Here is a 20,321-nt window from a genome sequence, read left to right as displayed (position 1 = left end):
TTTTCTCCAGGCTGAACACCCCCCCAGCTCCCTCCTGAGCATCTCAACCTCCTTCCTAAACTGAGGGGCATAGAGCAGTCCTTGCTAACAGGCTGATAATGTCTTCAGAGGAACTGAGCACACTCAGATTTCATCACAAGAAGCTGGAAAATCTGCCCCCAAACACAAAGTTACTGGTCATGTTGTGAATGAACTTTTATTTCACTAAAAATACTAAATCAGAGAAAGCAGCTGTTGTGAACATAATACTTTGCATTTCCAATGTCCAGGCTTGCTATAAGGTGCCCTATGAAAAAGCCTTATTTTGTGAACTGTTATGACCAGAGCTGACATATGATTGCAATGTTTCTTTCTGCCCCATGACTTTACACATTCACATCAAGTAAAACAAAAGATGTCAAAACATCACATCTATTGTTGGATTTAAATGTTTATATTCCAATTTCAACAATATAAACACACCCTTGGAATCATTTTCCCACATTTTAAGAAAGAGCACGGAAGCAATCTGGGATTCAAAAACAAACTTCAAACCTACCAAGTTCCTAAGCAGTGTATGAATAGTACCTCAGTCTTAACTCTTTAGGAGTTACTTACCTGCAGCTTCCCATAGGTAAGCTTAGATATTTAACACAACAAACATCACTGAAAGAAAACCTTGTGCTCTTCAGTGTCCTTTAATGGCTGCTCCCACCTAGAGTCAACATCATTAACCTATTTCTCTCAGTACAATATTCTGAAGTCAGCATTTCCAAAATTTGCAGTAATAGCATTCCTCTCACACCAGTCACAGCAGCTGTGACAAAAACTGCCTGCTAGACTACCTTTTCTCCAGCTGCAGGATGTCCAAGTTTCATATGCAGCATCATAAACAAATACCCCCAATAAAAATGCAAAGGGTTTGGTGCTGTTAAGTGCCATTTATCACCTGATCCTGCAGTTCTCTCTGCCTCCAGCTTTCCCTGTGAGACCCATTCCAACACATACTTTTCATTGAAGAACTCTCATTCCAGAAGTCTGCTTTAATTAAAATATTCTTTTATTTATAATTAGGAAGGAGCCCTCAAATTAGACCAAAACATTTATTATTCCCCCTTCTTGAAGAAATTTCCACTGAGTGCAACTGGGTAACTACAAAAGGCCTGGAGTTTCCCTCCCTGGGTACAGATGTAACAGATGAAAGCATTTAAGTATTTGCAGGTATCACTGTTACAGAGCACAAAATCACACTACAGTACATGTCAGCAGAAAGCCAGGCAGCCACCTGAACACAAAATTCTGCATTTGTTCAATTAAGCCTTTATACTTATCCTACAGATTCCAAAACTAAAGAAAACAAAACCCAACCGAATAATCCCCCAAATACAACAACAAATTAAAGCCTTCTGGTTTATACCCAGAGAACAAACAGACAACAGACATTAAAGTTTCTCCAATGGTTGTCTGCATTTCAGCATGTACTAACAGCCTGGCCCTTTGCCAAAAGCAATACAGCCTATGGACATGGCTGATTTCCTTCAAAAAGAAATCACACAGGGGGACCAAACAGCAGAATCACAATATTAATCATCACCTAACAAAGCCACCTGAGACAGAAAAGCACTCCAGTCACACATCACAGATTCATATATTGAGGATAAACAATAGAAGAATATATACTGTATTTGCATCACAGCAACAAAGCTTCCTACTTGTGTGCTTCTTGAGAAATGGAGATGTTTAAAGAAGTGCCTTCAAGGCTTTTAGTGCTAGCATGGCTTCAGCAGGATCTGTGTATTATTGCTGTAATACCATACTCCAAAGAGATTGTGCAAATGCCTGTTGGTAGTGGTATCCTGAAGAAACAGATCATTCATACTACCCTGCTGGAGCATATAAAAGCTGATGATGTTACATGCCCATATCAAAAACTAACTGTAGTGGCAATAAATCATGCATTAAGTTAAAATACAGGAAGGCTTTTGGCTGTATCACAAAAGAGGAATTTTTCCATTTGGCCTTCTGCCTCTACTTTCAGCTTCCTTTGGCATTATATCTAAATTCCCCATTATTATTCTTTCTTTAGTATAGAAGATTAAATTAAGCCCTTCTCAAAGCACTAAGATGACAGCATTCAACTTTAATTTTTTCACTTTACACACAATCCATACACTAGATAGAGAATCTCCAAGCTTCTAGCATTGCATTAGGAGAACTGGTTTATCACAGACTGTTCTCAGCTGTATTTTTGGTAGTGCAGAAATGCATCCTCTTAAATAAAGGTCAACTGGCGAGATCTCACATAGTGTGGGGCCATCCTACTGAAAGATGAGGATAAGGGCTCTACAAAACCAATAGATTTTAGGATCTTCCTGTTACACTGTAACTTTTATACAGGCTTCACCCATTGCTGCAAAGAAATAACCCCTGACGAATGAGCAGACTCCAAAATGGATCACAAAACAGGTTCTGGAAGTTTTCAAACGGCTGTGCCCTCTTGCTCTGTACACGCACGCACACACACACAAACTCATCTTTAAGAAGCTCCCACTGTGAATAGCCACTGGAGATGACAGACTGCCAGTCAGCACATTCACAGGTGAGGTTCACTACAATAAATATTTCTGCTCCTCACATGTTAGAACATCAGTCATCCATGATGATCCTGGGGATTTCACTGTTTATCTGAAGGAAATCTGCCATAGGCAGCAAGACCTCCTCAGCTCTCCTTCAGCCCTCACATCTGTCCTGGTACTCCAAATAGCTGCTTCACCTTTGCAAAGTCTAATGTCAATCATAAAAAAAAAGCTGGTTTTTTTTTTTTCCTACAGCAATGTGTTGCAAAGTAAAATTCCCTCAGTTCAGAAAACTGAACACTAAAGTGGCAGGAAATAAAAATGAGTAAACCACTAAGAGCAGACAGTGTTTTGGAACAGAGTTAGGCTTTCAATGCCAAGATTTCAATGAGAGAAAAAAAACCAACACAAAGTGTAACAAGATTCCTCTGTTATGACATCCTGGAACTTTCTGTACATGCTTAGGATGGCTTTACCAGTCACAAACAGATTCAATTTCATAGAGACTCATCCAATAACTTCCTTGCCTTCGTTGGGTCGTGCTCTACTTTTACAAGAAAAACACCAAAACAAAATAGCAGCATCACCTTTTGAGCAAGGGCAGCAGAGTAATTTTACATGTAGCTCAACAGCCTGATAATAAGTACACAGACCAGAGACCTCACACTTTCCTATGTATTCCTGTGCTTCCAAAAGGACATTTTGAAAATGTAAGAAAAAACAACTAATCAAGAGTTAATGCTAGACTACATATTTCTTCCTTATTTTGCAGGTTCTGCATTGACATATTCTTGGGGGAATAAATATGCGCCTATTCTGGAGAAAGAGCAAAAATCCTTATCTCCTCCAACAGACATTTCTGTCACTGACTAGTGCTTAGTTTGAAGAAACACATCTGAAGGCACTACCACTATGAAAGCCGTTCTAAGAAAAGCTCCAAGTTACTATCACTCAGCTCTCAGTCAGATGGGATCAGGTATTTCCAGGTAACACATTTTCCAGTGGAGATGATGGAGATGCCTCAGGTTTCATGCTTTCCTTAGCTCAGGGCAGCTTCTCAGAACCGCTTCCTTCCCAGGCCACAGCACTGCCACCCAGCACGGGGCTGCTGCAGGGTCTCCTGGCTGCCTCAGCACCGCTCTGAGAACAGCAGGCGATTCTGCACAGTCCCCAACCACACGGGACCCAGCGCTGCACCAGCCTGCTCTGAGCAGGCTGCCGCATCTATTCCCACATGGTCGGCATTCCACAAGGCTCAGGAGATTGTGTGCATTGTCCTGTGCATACACAGATCCAGTTTTACTCTGGCACTGGTCCCAAGCAACCTGCCAGGGAGAGGAGAACGGGGATTCCAGAGCTGCTCTAGCCTTTCTTGCTACACCCACTTCACTGACATATCTCCTTGCTCACTCCCTTCCTCCCATGGACCTCAGATAAGTGACATTTAATTACATGGAATAAATAACCTCTTCCCCTCTTGTCATTAGGCAAACACAGCATAAGAGTACAGATAGTAGCACATCGTAAGGAAAAATAGAAAAAAAAAACCAAAAAAAACAAAGAAAATGGTAAATGTAAATTTTTCACAGTAGGGAAACCTTTTCCTTATGAAGTGACCTAGATTCTCAAACAAAGGGATTCCCTTTCTGTACTGTATCCAGGCCTTATTAAATAAAGAAGGAATCTTTATTTATTATTTTGCTTGTTAACCTAGAAATACAATAGAAGGGCTTTTGATATTTGGCAAAATAAGGAACACCAAGGCAAAGACTAACATGGAGATCCAAAGGTGTGAGGGAAAGAAAGAAAGAAAAAAAAAAACAGAAAAAAAGTGGGTCAGATTTGGTCTCATCAACAGCTCAGTATTTTGGTATGCAATGTAAACCACAATGCTTGCACATTGATGAAACAAGCATGCATTAACCAAAATGTACAGAAAAAGCATTTGCAGAAGTCTGAATGTTTGATTACACAAATCCTCAAGAGAAGAAGACTTCAAAGAATCTACAATATGCATCATCCAAGGTCATGAGATTCTGTGGAGTTTTTAAGAGGATGACAGGTTTTTGTATGTTTTTAAGAAGCGGTGTGCGTTTTTTTTAGATGACAAATGCTCTCTATAAATTTACTTTAGCAAGACAGATCAGTGACAGAACTCTGCAGATGCTGATTATGAATTGCAAGATTTTATACCTAACAAAAATATAATCTTGAATTTTAGGCCAAATTTTATAAATTCAGAATTATTATATTAAATACAACCAGTATTTTTTCTTTTACAGACACACCTCCCTACAGAATGCATTGATTATTCTTAATATTACGTCTTGAGGTGGACAAGATGCAAGAGAGCTGTCTCTGATTTCTTCTTCTGTTAGAAGCCACTAAATTACAGAAAATAAACCACCTGGAATTTCAGTTTGAAATATAGCTTCAGATAGAAGAAAATAATAAAAATTCTCTAGTTCTCAATCAATATTCTCTATCAATTTACATTATACAAACCAGATCCTGAGGATTTCTTCTAAATCAAGCATTTGAGGACTAGGAGTACTGGTTACTGACTCTACATTAGTAATTTATGTGAAAAAAAAATCCTCAGGCTCATGAAATTAATCTAGAGTCTTACACAGATTACAGAAGGAATAATGAACACAGTTATTCAGACAAAATTCATTATTTCCACAGCAGAGCTTCCTTTTCCTTGAAAGTCACTCAAGGAATGGTATCATTTAAGTTTAATGTGAATTTTAGAAGTGGAAAGTCTGCAGTTTAATCTCCACTGATTGGGAACTACAGCAAATTGAGGGAAACATGAAGGTGGAACAATATTCAGTAAAACCAGGGACACATCCCCAGCTGGCCAGGCTGAAGCAGTTCAGTCAGACCGAGTGATGTGCAAAGTGTTTGGAGACATTTCAGTCCCTCCAACATGTCAAAAAAACAGCAGTGGGGAATTTCTCTTAAAAGGGGATTTATTCTCCATTTTATGATCCAGGTGTTCTGTTGGCTATGAACAAATATTGCTGAAATTTATGACATGAATAGGACCTCTTGAGTCACTGGGAAAAGGATTTTTTCCCACAGATTTTGTTGGTTTTCCTAGTTTAAGCATCTGTGCTTGAAGGAAAGGATTCAGGCATTTAAGGTACTTGCTAAATCTCTGTTATTCCTGCTGTAAACCTTTCATGTCCCCCAGAATTAGCTGTAAATGAGGATACCTACAGGATGGAGCTGTAGGAATTAAAATACTAATGCTACTGAGGAAATGTGACAGATGGAAAGAGTCAGCACAGGTCTCAACCCCAAGTCACAGGAAATTCTGACAGCTCTGAAAGTCCACTTCTTCTATTTCATATTATTTAACATTCACTAAACAACTGCCTCACCAATTTCAGTACTAAAAATTTTTGAGGTTTACAAAATGTCTCAGTATTCCTGTACAAACCATATACATGGGGAAAAAAACTTAGTGAGAGGATGAACAGTAGGAGTTGCTAATCTCTTAATTGGTCCCACACAAAAAAAAAAAAAAAGATCTAAGTAGCAACTGCAGTATGGAAGAGTGCTGGGCAGGACAGGATGGCTGCATCCTTTGCTGAACTGGATGAGCCAAGACTTTTCAAGTTTTTGGGAGAGAAGTGTGGGATGCCCCAAGAGCCTGAAGACAACCTGAAGGAAAAGGGGCAGAAAAGGTCTGGACAGGTGGCAGCAGCTGGAACAAGACATTTTCCTTCCTCAGCACAAAAGCTGGTGCCTGTTATCTCCAACAAGATGCCATCTTCCTTCATTCCACCTTCCATGCTTTGAAATTGGATATTTAGCACCAGTTCTTCCACGAGAGTCCCACTTTCTGTATGAACTGGAGTTTTTATTTCTAATTCTCATGCTGGGGTTGTGAGGGTGGGTGTTAGGGGTACCTTGATCATACAGTGCAGGCAGGAGGATGAAACAACCCATGAGGTAAGGGGAAAAACACCAGCCCATTTCCCACTGTAAACTGCCTGTGAATTTTGGTACTTCAGCTGCTTGGTCTCCTCTCCCCTGCTGTGCTGAATCAAAGCTCATAAAGTCCCTGCTCCTCTCAGAATGCAAAAGCAACACTTGTGACAGGCAGAAAATATTACTGCTGGCACTGGTTTGTCAGTTCATCAGGGGAGAACCACACAACCAAAAATCCTGCACAATACAAATGAAATTATGTTGTCCAACCCCTGGAAGAATAAAATCTGCATATAGCACTTGAGATCAGCAATAATTGCATGCAATGCCTGAGAGAAGATGCAAAAAATCAGAATACAGAAGAAAGAAATTATAAAGGAAACAACATTATATTGAAGAAAGAAACACATCTGGAAAGTAGTCCAATATACATTTGTATAATACACAAAACCAGAACTGAATCAAAGCTGACCACAATTTTATATTTTGTACTTTGGCTTTTTGAGTGACTTTTGAATCACTCCAAACCTGTGATCCTCTAAGGAAGCTGTGATAGGAGAACAGAATGAATTCTAGCTGGACACCTAGAACATCAGTTTACTTAATAAAAAAATACAAGCTTTAAAATGATAGAACATCTCCTTGAAATGTTTCCCAAGAAACACCCTTCTGACTTGAAAACATCACTTGGACTTTCTCCCCCTCTCAAAACTTTATGAAGTTGGGGATATGCTTATATTCCTATGAACTGAAACATAATAATCAACTGCATAAAACCTGATGCATTTCATAATAACTGGGAACTTTTTCTAGTTCTATAGATTGACCTATATTGCTGCATTCAGGTTGTAAAGCTATGACACTCAGTAGTTAATGAAATCACCAAGTTTATGGCTTGGGTGTTACTAGAACAGAGAGCAAAATCTTGACCATGTATAAAAAATGCACCAAGTGTAAAAGCTGGGTTTCACTACCAGCTAAGCAATGGTGAAACTGTACTAAGCAAAATAAGGCAGGCAATACTGACACTTGTGGTCATTTCTAGATTGCTATTTTTCCTTCGCTTACAAACATGTCTGGGATAGCTAAGAAACATGTTGGGATCTCAAAGTACTCAAGCAAATTCCAAGTCTTTGCCAACCCTCTCTCCACTTTAGATGAACTTACTGGAGGAGTATCATTTTTGAAGAAAAGAGCAGAATGGCCATTGGTCATATACATAATAATTCTCAACATGGAAAATTAAAACTAAGCATTTATGGCACTCTGTATTAACACATTTCCAGAAGGTAAAAATAAAGCTTAAAAACCAATAATAACCAATGAAGCTTAATAGCCAATTAATAAACTAAGAATAACCAACCTTGAAAATGTTGCCATTAATCATTCTGAACTGTCACTTGAAAGCTCTTTAACACATTACAGTTGATATAATACTCCATTTTACTATGATAAAATGAACTTTGCAAAGAATTCATGGAGTATCCAGAATGCACGATCCATATGGGAATAGTGATAGGCCACGTGGCTTAAGTATTTAAACTCTCAAGGGGCTTGTGCCACCAGGCAGAAGTTACCAAGCAGTACATGCCCAACTACTGCAATTATTTCAAATCAGTTTGAAGAATTTCTGCTAATGTTGTCAAGGCAGAACTTTACTGAATGGCAGAACTTTACTGAATGGCTCAACCTAAGAGTTTATTATAAAACCAGTTAGACAAAACTCTGCTGACACCCTCTAAAAATGACAAGTAAAGTTTTTTAAAGAGAATATTCCAAACCACCACAAGTTTGTTTAGCATTGGTACATTTTGCTCAGTTCCAAGTGGTCAGGTGCACAGGGAATTGTGAGCAGCCCTCTCCTCTCCTCTCTTCTCCCTCTGGTTTGTGTGCAGGACTCGCTGAGCACTCCAGCTCCCGGTCACAGTAACTCTGCCTGCTCCTCACACAGGCTGTACATCTTCACTTGCTCCTTGGAGCCTTAATAGGTGGCAGGCTTTCAAACACTAACACTGCAGCTTCTAATTTGGGATGTAACCATAGTAACATTACAGAACACACTACTCCCTGCATGGAGAACAAGCAGTCAACTGACCCTTCGCGCTGAGACTGGGCTGAAATAAAGCTCATTCCAACCTCCAAGCCAGCAAGATTACCAAAACCTGCAGCTCCTATTCCCAGTCCAAAGCAAGACCTGCCCTCCTGAAACACCCACAAACGCACAGCATCCTAGCAAAGTAGCAAAGAACAAAGTGCTATAAAAGAAAAGGAAATTCTTCCCAAAACTTTGACTCTAAAGCTAAATCAGTCACTCCCAGATGGAAAACAGTACAAAAATCAAAGTTTTTACTTACTTTTCTGTAAGATGAGCAAAGAAGTGCTTATACTTTATTTGAAAAAAAAATAGAGAATGAACGAAAGAAATTGGTCATTAATATTTAAGAATTCAATACTCAATTTGTTCACAAGGCAAGATGACAATTTTTATACATACCAACAGACAACAGCTCTGCCTGAACTTTACAGGCTACACACAAGGGATATGGCCATTTAATTAAAAGCTAGAGCTGATGTCTGTTCCCTTCTAAATTTACTTTAAAAAGGATTCTCTTTAGAAAAACAGCCCTTGGGATTTTTGTACCTTTAATATTTACTAATGAGCATTTATAGAAAAATAAAAACAGCTCTCCCCCTTCCAATATAATACGTAAACATGCTGCCTAGAGGTCCCAAGCTTTAGGAGCCAGGTACAGAGAAGCAGCAGCAAATAAATAAAATTGAAACAGCACATATTTTAATAATCATTCTTTTGAGATCTGAATTCATTTCCCAAATACAAGGTTACACGTCTTGTCTGAAAATTCAAAACTCAGAGGCAGATTTACATGTTTGTGTTTGACAAAAGCATTCCTTCCTTCTGCCTAAATCCCCATGGATGCAGTGACCACTCAAATAACCCACTTGGTTTCCTACTCAGAGCCCAGAGCGCAGCAAGCTAGGAGGACTCCTGGCCATGCTCTTGCATGTTTGTGTGCTCCAGCAACACACTACACAAAATTCTGGATATTATACAGGGCAGGCAGAAGACAGCTCTGTGTGTCTAGCTGGGAAATTGAATTGTCTGGGCACATATGGAACGTCTCAATGATCCATAAAGGTCCCAGATCAGTAAGTGGTGCTGGACACAGGCCCTCTTCTCATGCTCCACCCCCACACTGACCCCTCCCCTCCATTTTTTAAACACTGTTTTGTTTAGACTGGAGGAGATACAAAGTATTTATTGATATGCACTTAATATTTACAGTTACTATTTAGGAAATATGCTCATGATCCTAAAATGTCCTCAGATAGGATCAAAGAATTTGTGGAAATCGTTATGAGGTTAGGAAACTCATGCATTACAAACAAGACTAAATTAACAGAGAAAGTTAGTGTACATAGATGATTTAGTTAGGAGGATCTAAATCTGATTATGTTTCTAGTAAATTATCATATTATGCATGTAGAATAATAAAACACACTGACTGCCTGGGGAAGCCTTATTTCCCAGTAAGGGACATGCCCACCCCCAACACTACAAATCACACATACTAGATAAGTCACAGTTTCTTTACTCCTTGTCAAAAAAAAAAAAAATAGTCGAAAGAGCCAGTCGTTAGCTTTTCAAAACAGAGTGGGCAAACACAGTGACTAATAAATACCTGGGTAAGTATGCTCCTAGGTCTCTATTTTATCAGGTATTATGATATTTTATTTATATAGGAAATACAATAAGATGCTTCAGCACAGAACGGTCAGTCATTGAAAGGAGAGAAATGAAAGGAACACAAGTTTCCTTAGGACCAAAAAGACAAATTTTATGACATAGGTATGACTGTAAAAGACAAAAGACATTTTAGTTTCATCAATAATTGAAATTAAGTGCCCCTGACTTTGCAATGCCAGACCATAGCAGAAAGCTATTAACAGCAGAGAGGCAGCTTAACAGCATGTGCTTATAAATCAGTGTTGATCAGCCCAATTGAATAACCTCAGATAACAAAAAGCAGCTTTTAAAGAGCAAGCATGTGTAAAGGAAACATGAGCAAAGAAAGGCACTTCTATCTTTCCTTTGGCATGAAGGCACAGACCATTTGTACTCCAAGAGAGACAAATGGGTTAAACCAAGCTTCGGCATTTAAATGCTTATAATTCCCTTGCACTGCAGAACAGCTTTTGGAATATGGGACTAGAACATCTAGCATTAAAAATCTCCTACAGAATCTCAGTTGCAGTGTAAAGGAAAAGTGAAAACGATCTGTACAAACCCTCAATTTTTCACTTAATGATGATACAGTTTTTATACTATTCACCTACCACTGTGCGTGAACTGAGTATGTATCATTTATCAAATAAGAGCAAGAGCCTGTAAAGCTTCCTGTCTGCCTTTGGATTTAGTCAAAATGAATGCAAACAATCACGTGGGATTCAGCCAAGCAGTGACGTTAAATTCTGCTCTGTCAGAAGACAGCATCTGTCAAAGCCCACATTTAAACTGCTGCCTGCCTGTGCAGCAGCTGAAGAGCTACGGAATGGATTTTATACACCACAATTCTGGGTTAAAACAACTCCAAACCATTTCCATTACTGCCTAGCAACAATGAAGGAGGGAGCAGAGGGAGATCCTATTACTGAAGACAACTGAGGCACTACGCGCTAGCACTCCCTGCTAACATTTCCACCAGAAATATGGATCCTGAGGAGAGCAGAACACAGCCCTGTATTGTCCGAGCTGCGAGCCGCCAGATGTGAGAGCCCCAGAGCAGCGGCTGGGAGCGCAGCCCGCCCCGCGCCCACAGCAGCCACAACTCCTGTCCTTTTGTCTGCAGCATGAACAAAAAGCCCCGAGACAAGGACGCCACTTCCCAGCAAGGAAGGTAACACGGCAACGGGCAGGCAGATGGACAGAGCGGATCCCGGGCACGGCGGTCGCAGGAAGCAGGGCTGCTGCTGGGGGATGTGCGCATGGTCGAGAGCATCTTTTTTGCTGAAGTGATGGCGTGCCCAAACTATTTTCTGTGGGTATAATCCTGCACCATTAATGGCCTGACCAAGGAAGGTATGTCAAACCCTTGTGTGTGATATTCATTCGCTTGTCTGTTACCTTTTCAACCATTACAGATAATGATCGCTCCTAATTTGCAGAGCCCTGAGATAACAGTGTCTCAGCGCAGGGAGAAAGAATTCCAGCAGGTTTTGCTCTCCCCCAGCACAATGTCACTCCCTTACACTGACTAAACGCAGTGCTCGCAGTCTGCCAAGGCTGGTGTGGCTGGAGAGGAAGGATTAAAGGGATAATGGAGCTCCTGTAATGATTGCTTTTAACTGAGAAATTAAAAACTCAAACCCCTCCAATACAGAAAAACCAGTTAGAAATCCTCTCAAACTAGGTCAGAATTAATCCTTATCTGAAGTAATCTTAAAGCATGGTAAAACGGCCATAATGTGACATACCGAGAGCACTGAACCCTCAGAACAGACCACACAGTCAAAAGACATTATCTTAAAAGCCCTCTCAGCCCTTTTTACACTTGCATTTCTGCCCCCCAAACACAAGCAAAATGTCACAAGGGCACTACCGGCCAAGCATCAATTGGGAGCCTGCGAAAGACCGGGCATGATTTAAACCATCAGCAGTGCAAACAGGCATCACGATTTACAAGTAACGTCAGGCTGACATCCCAAAAGGAAACCTTCAAACACTACACACTCTAAATGGTAAGCACGTAACTCATCTCCTGCCATCACTGCAATTTCTGTTTAATATGAGAACACTGACTGTTTAACTTGGATTGTAAAATGACATTCCATCTAATTGCCATTCATTCCTATTTTTTGTTGAAATTTAAATACTTCATCACTGGCGACAAAAGAAAAGGTGAATATTTGCAATACAAATTTTAAGACCTAAATCGATAGCAATTCAATACACCACATTAAAAAAGTGCTTATCTGCAGAATCTACCAATAAGCAATAATAAATCATTAGATGTCAATATAAACATGCTTTCTTTGCCCAAGGCAATGCCATCGTGAGATAAAACAACTGCAGCTGGAAGGAGTTCACAAACCAAGGGATGCAGCACACATCAGACACCAGTTTCAAATCAGCTTTAAGACATTTAAAATATAAAGTCACTCAAGAGAACTTTTAAAACAACAACAAAAAATGTACCTTCAGGCAACACTCCAGGAGAAGCACACCTGGCTAATGTAAGATATTGGTATCAGGCATTTAAAAGCCTGCACATCAAACCTTATCCCCAATACTGTTTTGTGCAGAAGATTAATGGAGCTCATAAGGGAAGTCAGGCACATTAAATGAGGCCCAATATGCAACTGCTGTTCATCAGAATACAGACTCAGGCTGCCTTTTGAACTCTTCCCTCTAATTTAAGAGTTTGCCCACACAGCTAATCAAAATATGAAAATCCAAGACGTGTGAATAGGAAGTCGAATGCTTCAATTTCCAAAGCTGTAATTATAGAGCAGAACTGCAAGTACCAGGAACCAAAACACCAGCAGAGCACAGACCACAAATAAAAATTCAAGAGGCATTCACAGTTTATGTATTTGGCATTTGATAATGCATCAATGACTGCACTGCCAGGTGCCAAAAATGAAGCAGCATTATCACAAATAATATCTCCAAAATGCAGTTACATGCAACAACACACTCCCTGAGGACAAGGTGAGTGTTCTAGAGACCCTCAGCTGTACTTATCTCTTCTTATCTACTGTCAATAGTTGGTGCCTGCTCATAACCATTCTGTGAAATGGAATTTTAAGTATTTGGGCAAAAAAAGTAATGCTCTAACCCTAAATAAGTGAGAGAAAAATAATATTTTTATTATACAATTAGATGGTGGGTTTAATATCTATTGACAGTTTTTTACATTATTTTTAAACAATGAACCCTAGCATGTAGGGTTTTTTTTCAAAGGTACAATTGTTGCTGTATTTTCAATGCTTAATACCCTACTGTATATTTTGAAATGTTTTATACACAACTGCAAAGAAAATGAGCCCACGTTATTTAGGTTTTTTCAGTCAATAGATCTATGAAGCTGAAATATAGATGGGGGTGCTTCTCCTATTCATAAAATGCCTTTTTAAAGGGCAAACAGAGGCAGATTTTCTAAGACACTCCTACCTTGAAAAATCAAGAAAATATGTAAAAAAACACCACAGAAATATGACTCTCTTAAGAAACCTTCTGATTCCAGTTCTGTCTCTCACTGTAAAACTTATTTTCATATGCATTATGTAAGCATGCAGCCTAATAAAGAAAGGCTTCGGCCATTGCTACTGCCTTTGCTGGGACATCAGTGCATCAGGGAATCACACACCTGCAAACCCTTGTCAGTTCACACAAATATTTATGTAACTGAAGATTCTCACTTTTGCCTGCTGCCTTATCGAAGTAGGTGCTCATCAAAACACTACCTCAGTTAAAGATTAAACTAAGATTAGTAGAGCAGCGCACTTTTTGCTGAAGTATTTCCATCTAATGACTGTAGTTTTACAAGTGGATCAATTCAGTGTGACAAAATTAATCTGAGTTGTAGCTGCTACTCCACATTCGTGAAATTCTGGCTTTGATTTTCTTCCTAAACTGTGAATGCATGCAACGGAACAATAATTAATCAAACAATTAACTGCCCTGAGACCTGGGCTATCCTTTGAAGCGACATTTCTGTTTGCTTATACAGATACTGCCGAATAGCCGAGCGTTCATTTACAACTCACTGCACACTGCAGACAAACTAAAAATTACGACTTTTGAGGGGAAGCTTCTGTTTTTCCAGCAGGGAAAAGCAGGTGCAAATGGCCACACAAACACGAGTCTCGCACATTGGAGGCTTATTTTCTTTACATAAGGACAACAATCGAGTTAAAGCAGCACAAGCACGGAGTGTCAGGTTAATTCCTGAACTAGTTTAGACACAAGGCTTTATGATTTTTACAGAGACAGCTGAGTCTCCGGGAAGTGGCATCAGCCCCGAATAGCTAAATAAGAAAATCAGAGACACTTCTAACCAAACGCCCGGAAGCAGCCGGAGCGCCCTGGGCCTTCCCGGCCCGCGCTCGGGTGTTCCAGGGCCGCGCTCGGGTGTTCCCGGACCGAACTCGGGTGTTCCCGGGCCGCGCTCGGGCGCTCCCGCAGGAGCGCTCGGGTGTTCCCGGACCGAACTCGGGTGTTCCCGGGCCGCGCTCGGGCGCTCCCGCAGGAGCGCTCGGGTGTTCCCGGGCCGCGCTCGGGTGTTCCCGGGCCGCGCTCGGGTGCTCCCGGGCCGCGCTCGGGTGTTCCCGCAGGAACGCTCGGGTGTTCCCGGGCCGCGCTCGGGCGCTCCCGCAGGAGCGCTCGGGTGTTCCCGCAGGAGCGCTCGGGTGTTCCCGCAGGAGCGCTCGGGCGCTCCCGGGCCGCGCTCGGGCGCTCCCGCAGGAGCGCTCGGGCGTTCCCGGGCCGCGCTCGGGTGTTCCCGCAGGAGCGCTCGGGTGTTCCCGGGCCGCGCTCGGGTGTTCCCGCAGGAGCGCTCGGGTGTTCCCGGGCCGCGCTCGGGTGTTCCCGGGCCGCGCTCGGGTGTTCCCGGGCCGCGCTCGGGTGTTCCCGGGCCGCGCTCGGGTGTTCCCGGGCCGCGCTCGGGTGTTCCCGGGCCGCGCTCGGGTGTTCCCGCAGGAGCGCTCGGGTGTTCCCGGGCCGCGCTCGGGTGTTCCCGGGCCGCGCTCGGGTGTTCCCGCAGGAGCGCTCGGGCGTTCCCGGGCCGCGCTCGGGTGTTCCCGGGCCGCGCTCGGGCGTTCCCGGGCCGCGCTCGGGCGCTCCCGCCACACTCGCCGCGCAGCGTCGCCCCCTGGCGGGGGTCACGGGGCGGCGGCGGCCGTGAGGCAGCTCCCGCTCGCTCCGGGGGCCGATGGTAAAGATACCGGCACTAAGCAAAGTAAACATCAGGTATACCCCTCTCCCCGCCCTTCCGAAACATAAATATTCCCTGTCGTGAACAGGGCAGACTCGATGTTGCATCACACACATACAACTTAATACCCTAGTATTCGATTGACATCTCAAATTACTCCCTTACAAGGTTAAACCCTGTAATTTCCCACGTAACATATCACATCGTTTATAAATGCACATATTAATCCAAATATTGGTTTAAGAAGATAGCAAAGAAATTAATAAATTGCGTATTTCTATTAGAAAACAGCATTTTCTATGGACTCTTGTTCAACTGTCATCCTTTTTTCCTATACAAGACCCTAGGGCCCAGGAATAAATGAGAGCAAATTGAAAATCACAAACGAATTGCTATTGTACAGTGAAAGTTCATTTACAAGATGATGTGATCAGCTTTTAATATGCAGCATCATGAAGCTGCCATATTGACTCTGCTGCTGAATATGAACAAAAATTTAAGAGAAAATGAAGCACAGACTACTTTGGCACCTTTTCCTACAGCTACAGCTGCTGGTCCGAATACTTCAAATTTCCAACTGCTATGTGCAGTAGTTACATATACTTTTATTGAGGGAAAAAATCCCAACCCAGTATCATGATCATCAGATAGCTGGCCAGAAACTTAGTCCTGAGCAGTTTTATTTCCAATTAACATGATCACGACCAAAGAAGTCTGTCTACTAAAAATCAAGAGCTTAATTTTAGTTCAGCTGCCTCTGAGCCTGGCACCACAGCCCAGTGCTCCATTCAATGTTTCCCTCCAATGCAGAGCAGAAGGTGAAAGGTGCCTGAGAAGTGACCAGGAATGTTGTCCTGCACTAGCACCTGAGGGCTGTGCAGTGAGGTTCCTGGACCCCGAAAATCAATTTTGACAGGTGCATCTTCTCACCGACCCTCCTTGCACAGTGGGGGCCAGTGGAGACGCGCCAGGCAGTGTCCTGTGACTAACACAGCTCTGCCATCGCCAACCCCGCGCCGTCTGTCCCACCACCAGGCACGGCCGTTCGCAAAAAGGGCTTTAAAACTGTGAGCCATCCTAGCCTCTGCATGTCAAATCAATTTTAATTAATGCCATTAAATCTTCCATCTGCCAGCAAGGCTTTCTCATTCAGTCCTTCTCAAACACTCTACAAGGATTTCACAGCCATGGATATGAAGCTATTTACATCTACTTCACACTTTTTCCCGCTAACATGATCCATTTTTTTTTTCTCTTTATCTTTGGTATCCGGGATGTTTGTTAAAACTTTTACCAGGCAAAAAAGCATTTTTAAAAGCTAACAAATCAAGTTAAATCATAAAACAAGGTTGGCTTTTAGCCTAAGTCAAATCTTATTTCCATTGACATGGGCTGCTCTTTGAAAAAGTAAATTTAACTCAATTTTATGTTTATATCTAGTTTCTATTTTTAACTGTTTATATTATGAGTGTGTAAAAGGAAATATTTCTGATTTTTTTTTTTATTCTTTGCAGAGTGAGCCATTTGCAGACGATTGCTCAACTCAAAGGAAAATGAATACCAAAGAATAGCAGTGGATTCTAAACCAACAGGAAAAGCCTTTTCCTTGAGCATTGTCTCATATCCCATCACTGGATCCTTACAACATGCTTCAGTGGAGAAGACGACACTGCTGCTTGGCAAAGATGACCTGGAATACCAAAAGGTCTCTGTTTCGCACCCATCTCATTGGCCTGGTCTCTCTGGTGTTTCTTTTTGCCATGTTTCTCTTCTTTAACCATCACGACTGGCTGCCAGGCAAGGCTGGATTCAGAGAAAACCCCATGTCTTACACCATACGAGGATTTAGATCTACAAAAAGTGAGACCAACCACAGCTCTCTAAGGAACATGTGGAGAGATGCTGTGCCTCAGACACTCAGGCCTCAGACAGTCACCAACCCTAACAACACGGATCTGTCCCCACAGGGAGTAACCGGCTTGGAAAACACCCTCAGTGCCAATGGAAGTATTTACAACGAGAAAGGCACTGGGCATCCAACTTCCTATCATTTCAAATATGTCATCAACGAGCCTGACAAGTGCCAGGCAAAGACCCCTTTTCTAATACTGCTCATAGCTGCAGAGCCAGGCCAGGTGGAGGCCAGACAAGCAATTCGACAGACCTGGGGCAACGAGAGCCTGACACCTGGCATCCAAATTGTGCGGATTTTTTTGTTGGGCTTAAGCACCAAGGTAGATGGATACCTCCAGAGAACCATCCTTGAGGAAAGCAGACAGTACCACGACATCATTCAACAAGAATACTTAGATACCTACTATAATTTAACTATAAAAACTCTAATGGGAATGAACTGGGTTGCAACCTACTGTCCACATGTTCCATATGTTATGAAAACTGATAGTGATATGTTTGTCAACACTGAATATTTAATACACAAGCTTCTGAAACCAGAACTTCCTCCGAGGCACAAGTATTTTACAGGTTATTTAATGAGAGGTTATGCACCTAATAGGAACAAAGATAGCAAGTGGTATATGCCACCTGATTTGTATCCAAGTGAACGTTACCCTGTATTCTGCTCTGGAACTGGTTATGTTTTTTCTGGAGACTTAGCAGAAAAAATCTTTAAGGTCTCCTTAAGCATCAGACGTTTACATTTAGAGGACGTGTACGTGGGGATCTGTCTCGCCAAGCTGCGGATTGACCCCATGCCCCCACCCAACGAGTTTGTCTTCAATCACTGGCGAGTTTCTTACTCCAGCTGTAAATACAGCCACCTAATTACCTCCCATCAGTTCCAACCTAGCGAACTGATCAAATACTGGAACCACTTACAGCAGAACAAGCACAACGCCTGCGCCAACGCGGCCAAAGACAAGGCCGGCAGGTACCGCCACCGCAGACTGCACTGAGGGCCGGCGCCGCCGCCCGGCCCCGTGGCTCATGTACATAAACAGCGCGGAACGCACGGACAGGGACCCAGAGCAGCCCCAGCACCGCCGCTCTGAGCCCAGCACACAGTGCAGGCGGGAAATTATTTTTCTAAGTTAAAAAAAAAAAAGTATAGCTCTTGAATATGATGAAATTATAACCAAAAGGTTTTCCCAGCAAATTTGAGATTAAGGAAAAAAAAAAAAAAAAAAAAAAAGACAAGATGGTATATAAGGATTTCTGTGTTAACATGCAATAATAAGCATGCACACTTTGGTGGTACAATTGCTGATTCATGTGCCAGTAAAATATAATTGAGCATATTTTCCACACTAAAATTTTTATTTTAAGGAGCGCATTCATAGTTCTAGTTCTCATCCGTGTAGTATCTTATTATCCAGAACTGTTATAAAATGAAAAATTAAAAACTAAGGAAATGCACAAAGGGCAGATCAGTTTTACCTTCAAATGCCACATGACAATTATTATACACTACTTTAATGTACCACACATCTAGCAATGTCACAATTTAGTAAGACACTACCAATAAATTCTAAAGCACTAAGAATGTACTCCCTTGAAGTAGGTCCAGTTTTCAGAAATATGCTTATTTGGTTTGGAAGGAGAGATAAATGAAATCAAAGTTGCAAAGTTGCTTTGTACATTGCCTTCAGAAATGCAAGTGGTGTTCTGGATGCAACTTTCAGTCCACAAAGAGATGACTGAAGGTTACTTCATTCTCTAGAAGTCACAGGGCAAGCTCCTAAGATGTGGTGCCAAGTAACATTCATTCCACTTGGAAACTTCACGCAAATTCATTGGATCTGCTATTAATTTCCCTACATAACTTCATGGTAATTCAAAGGCTGATGAGAAATGCAAAACAGAAGTTCCAGTCTTGCACCGTTCTTGACAAAATTTCATTTTTTGCAAAGAGGAAGAAAACTAATCAAACGTGTTGTTTTGCTCTTTCCTTTCTGACAAAAAGCAAGGGTCAGCCAAGTGAAAACACATCTGCTGGAGAAAATGAAGCCCCACACCTGAGTTTATAGATGGGGAAAACTAGGTCACAGTAAGATTGAGAGTTCCAGCCAGCAATATGGGCAGGAACAAAATCTAAGCAATTTGAAGTCACAACACGTACCACTGAAAATAAATTGTGAGAAGTTGGTTAAATCTACTTACAGGTTTGCAGTTTTCTAACCAACAGAACTTTTAAAGCTTATTTTCCAACTGTTACAGCAGAGTTGTATCAGATTCAGGTTATTACTGCTTGTCACAGTGCCAGGGTAAGCAATACCCACCTCTGATCATCAGCAAATGATCAAACTGCAAATAGTTTTCTGTTTGATTGGGACTTATTAATTGGAGAAAATACAAATGTTTGATGTACTTTTATTATTTAATAAAATTGATTATATTTATGTTCTTAAGATTTCACTTTTTCTGGGAAAGCTGCTCAGGAAGAAAGAAATTTCTAACTTTAGCAATACTAGGTTTTTCTAGTGTTCCCTAGACATTAAAGCCTGGTTTTCATGCACACTACAGAGATCACAGCAGGGTTTTCTCCTTTGTAATGATAAGACAAATCACATTACTGACCATTCTCAGCAGCTCTTGAGCTGTCTGTCTGCAGGAACTCTCACATGTGAACAGACTGCAAGGCACTGCATGCACCTCTTAAGCAATTCCAGCAGGTCCTCTGGAAGGTGGAGATGGGAATTTGCTCAACACCATTTTTTTGTGATCTTCAACTAATTTTTTTTTCCCTCTGCTGTATTTGGGGTGTGCTAATTGTACATTTCTGCATTTCCAACACACCTCAAATCACATAAATGTCTGGTTTTGGGGAAAGCTAATACCTGTAAAAGTAATAACTCTCTTCTGCAGAGATTTCTGTGACTCGATTGAAAGTTCATACACTCAGTTCACATGA

At 41.6% G+C, this 20,321-nt stretch overlaps 3 protein-coding genes across 4 annotated transcripts in view; 2 read left to right on the top strand and 1 right to left on the bottom strand.

Moving 5' to 3' along the window:
• Nucleotides 1-20,321, top strand: part of GLRX2 (glutaredoxin 2) — a 140,796-nt gene that overhangs the window by 58,866 nt on the left and 61,609 nt on the right. The window lies entirely within an intron of this gene.
• Nucleotides 1-20,321, bottom strand: part of CDC73 (cell division cycle 73) — a 102,730-nt gene that overhangs the window by 29,669 nt on the left and 52,740 nt on the right. The window lies entirely within an intron of this gene.
• Nucleotides 10,999-20,321, top strand: part of LOC137479226 (beta-1,3-galactosyltransferase 2) — a 149,874-nt gene continuing 140,551 nt past the window's right edge. Inside the window, exons 1-2 of one of the 2 annotated variants that reach the window (XM_068199557.1) lie at nucleotides 10,999-11,595; nucleotides 16,966-18,390. In XM_068199557.1, the coding sequence (XP_068055658.1) occupies nucleotides 17,098-18,366 (1,269 nt within the window). In that variant the 5' untranslated portion in view covers nucleotides 10,999-11,595; nucleotides 16,966-17,097 and the 3' untranslated portion in view covers nucleotides 18,367-18,390. Of the gene's footprint in view, nucleotides 11,596-16,965; nucleotides 19,819-20,321 lie in introns of those variants that run through there. The other variant, XM_068199556.1, reaches the window with a different exon arrangement.

This window comes from Anomalospiza imberbis, chromosome 9 (genome assembly GCF_031753505.1).
Source record: "Anomalospiza imberbis isolate Cuckoo-Finch-1a 21T00152 chromosome 9, ASM3175350v1, whole genome shotgun sequence".
Lineage (NCBI taxonomy): Eukaryota > Metazoa > Chordata > Aves > Passeriformes > Viduidae > Anomalospiza > Anomalospiza imberbis.
This window is presented reverse-complemented; position numbering and strand designations above follow the sequence as displayed.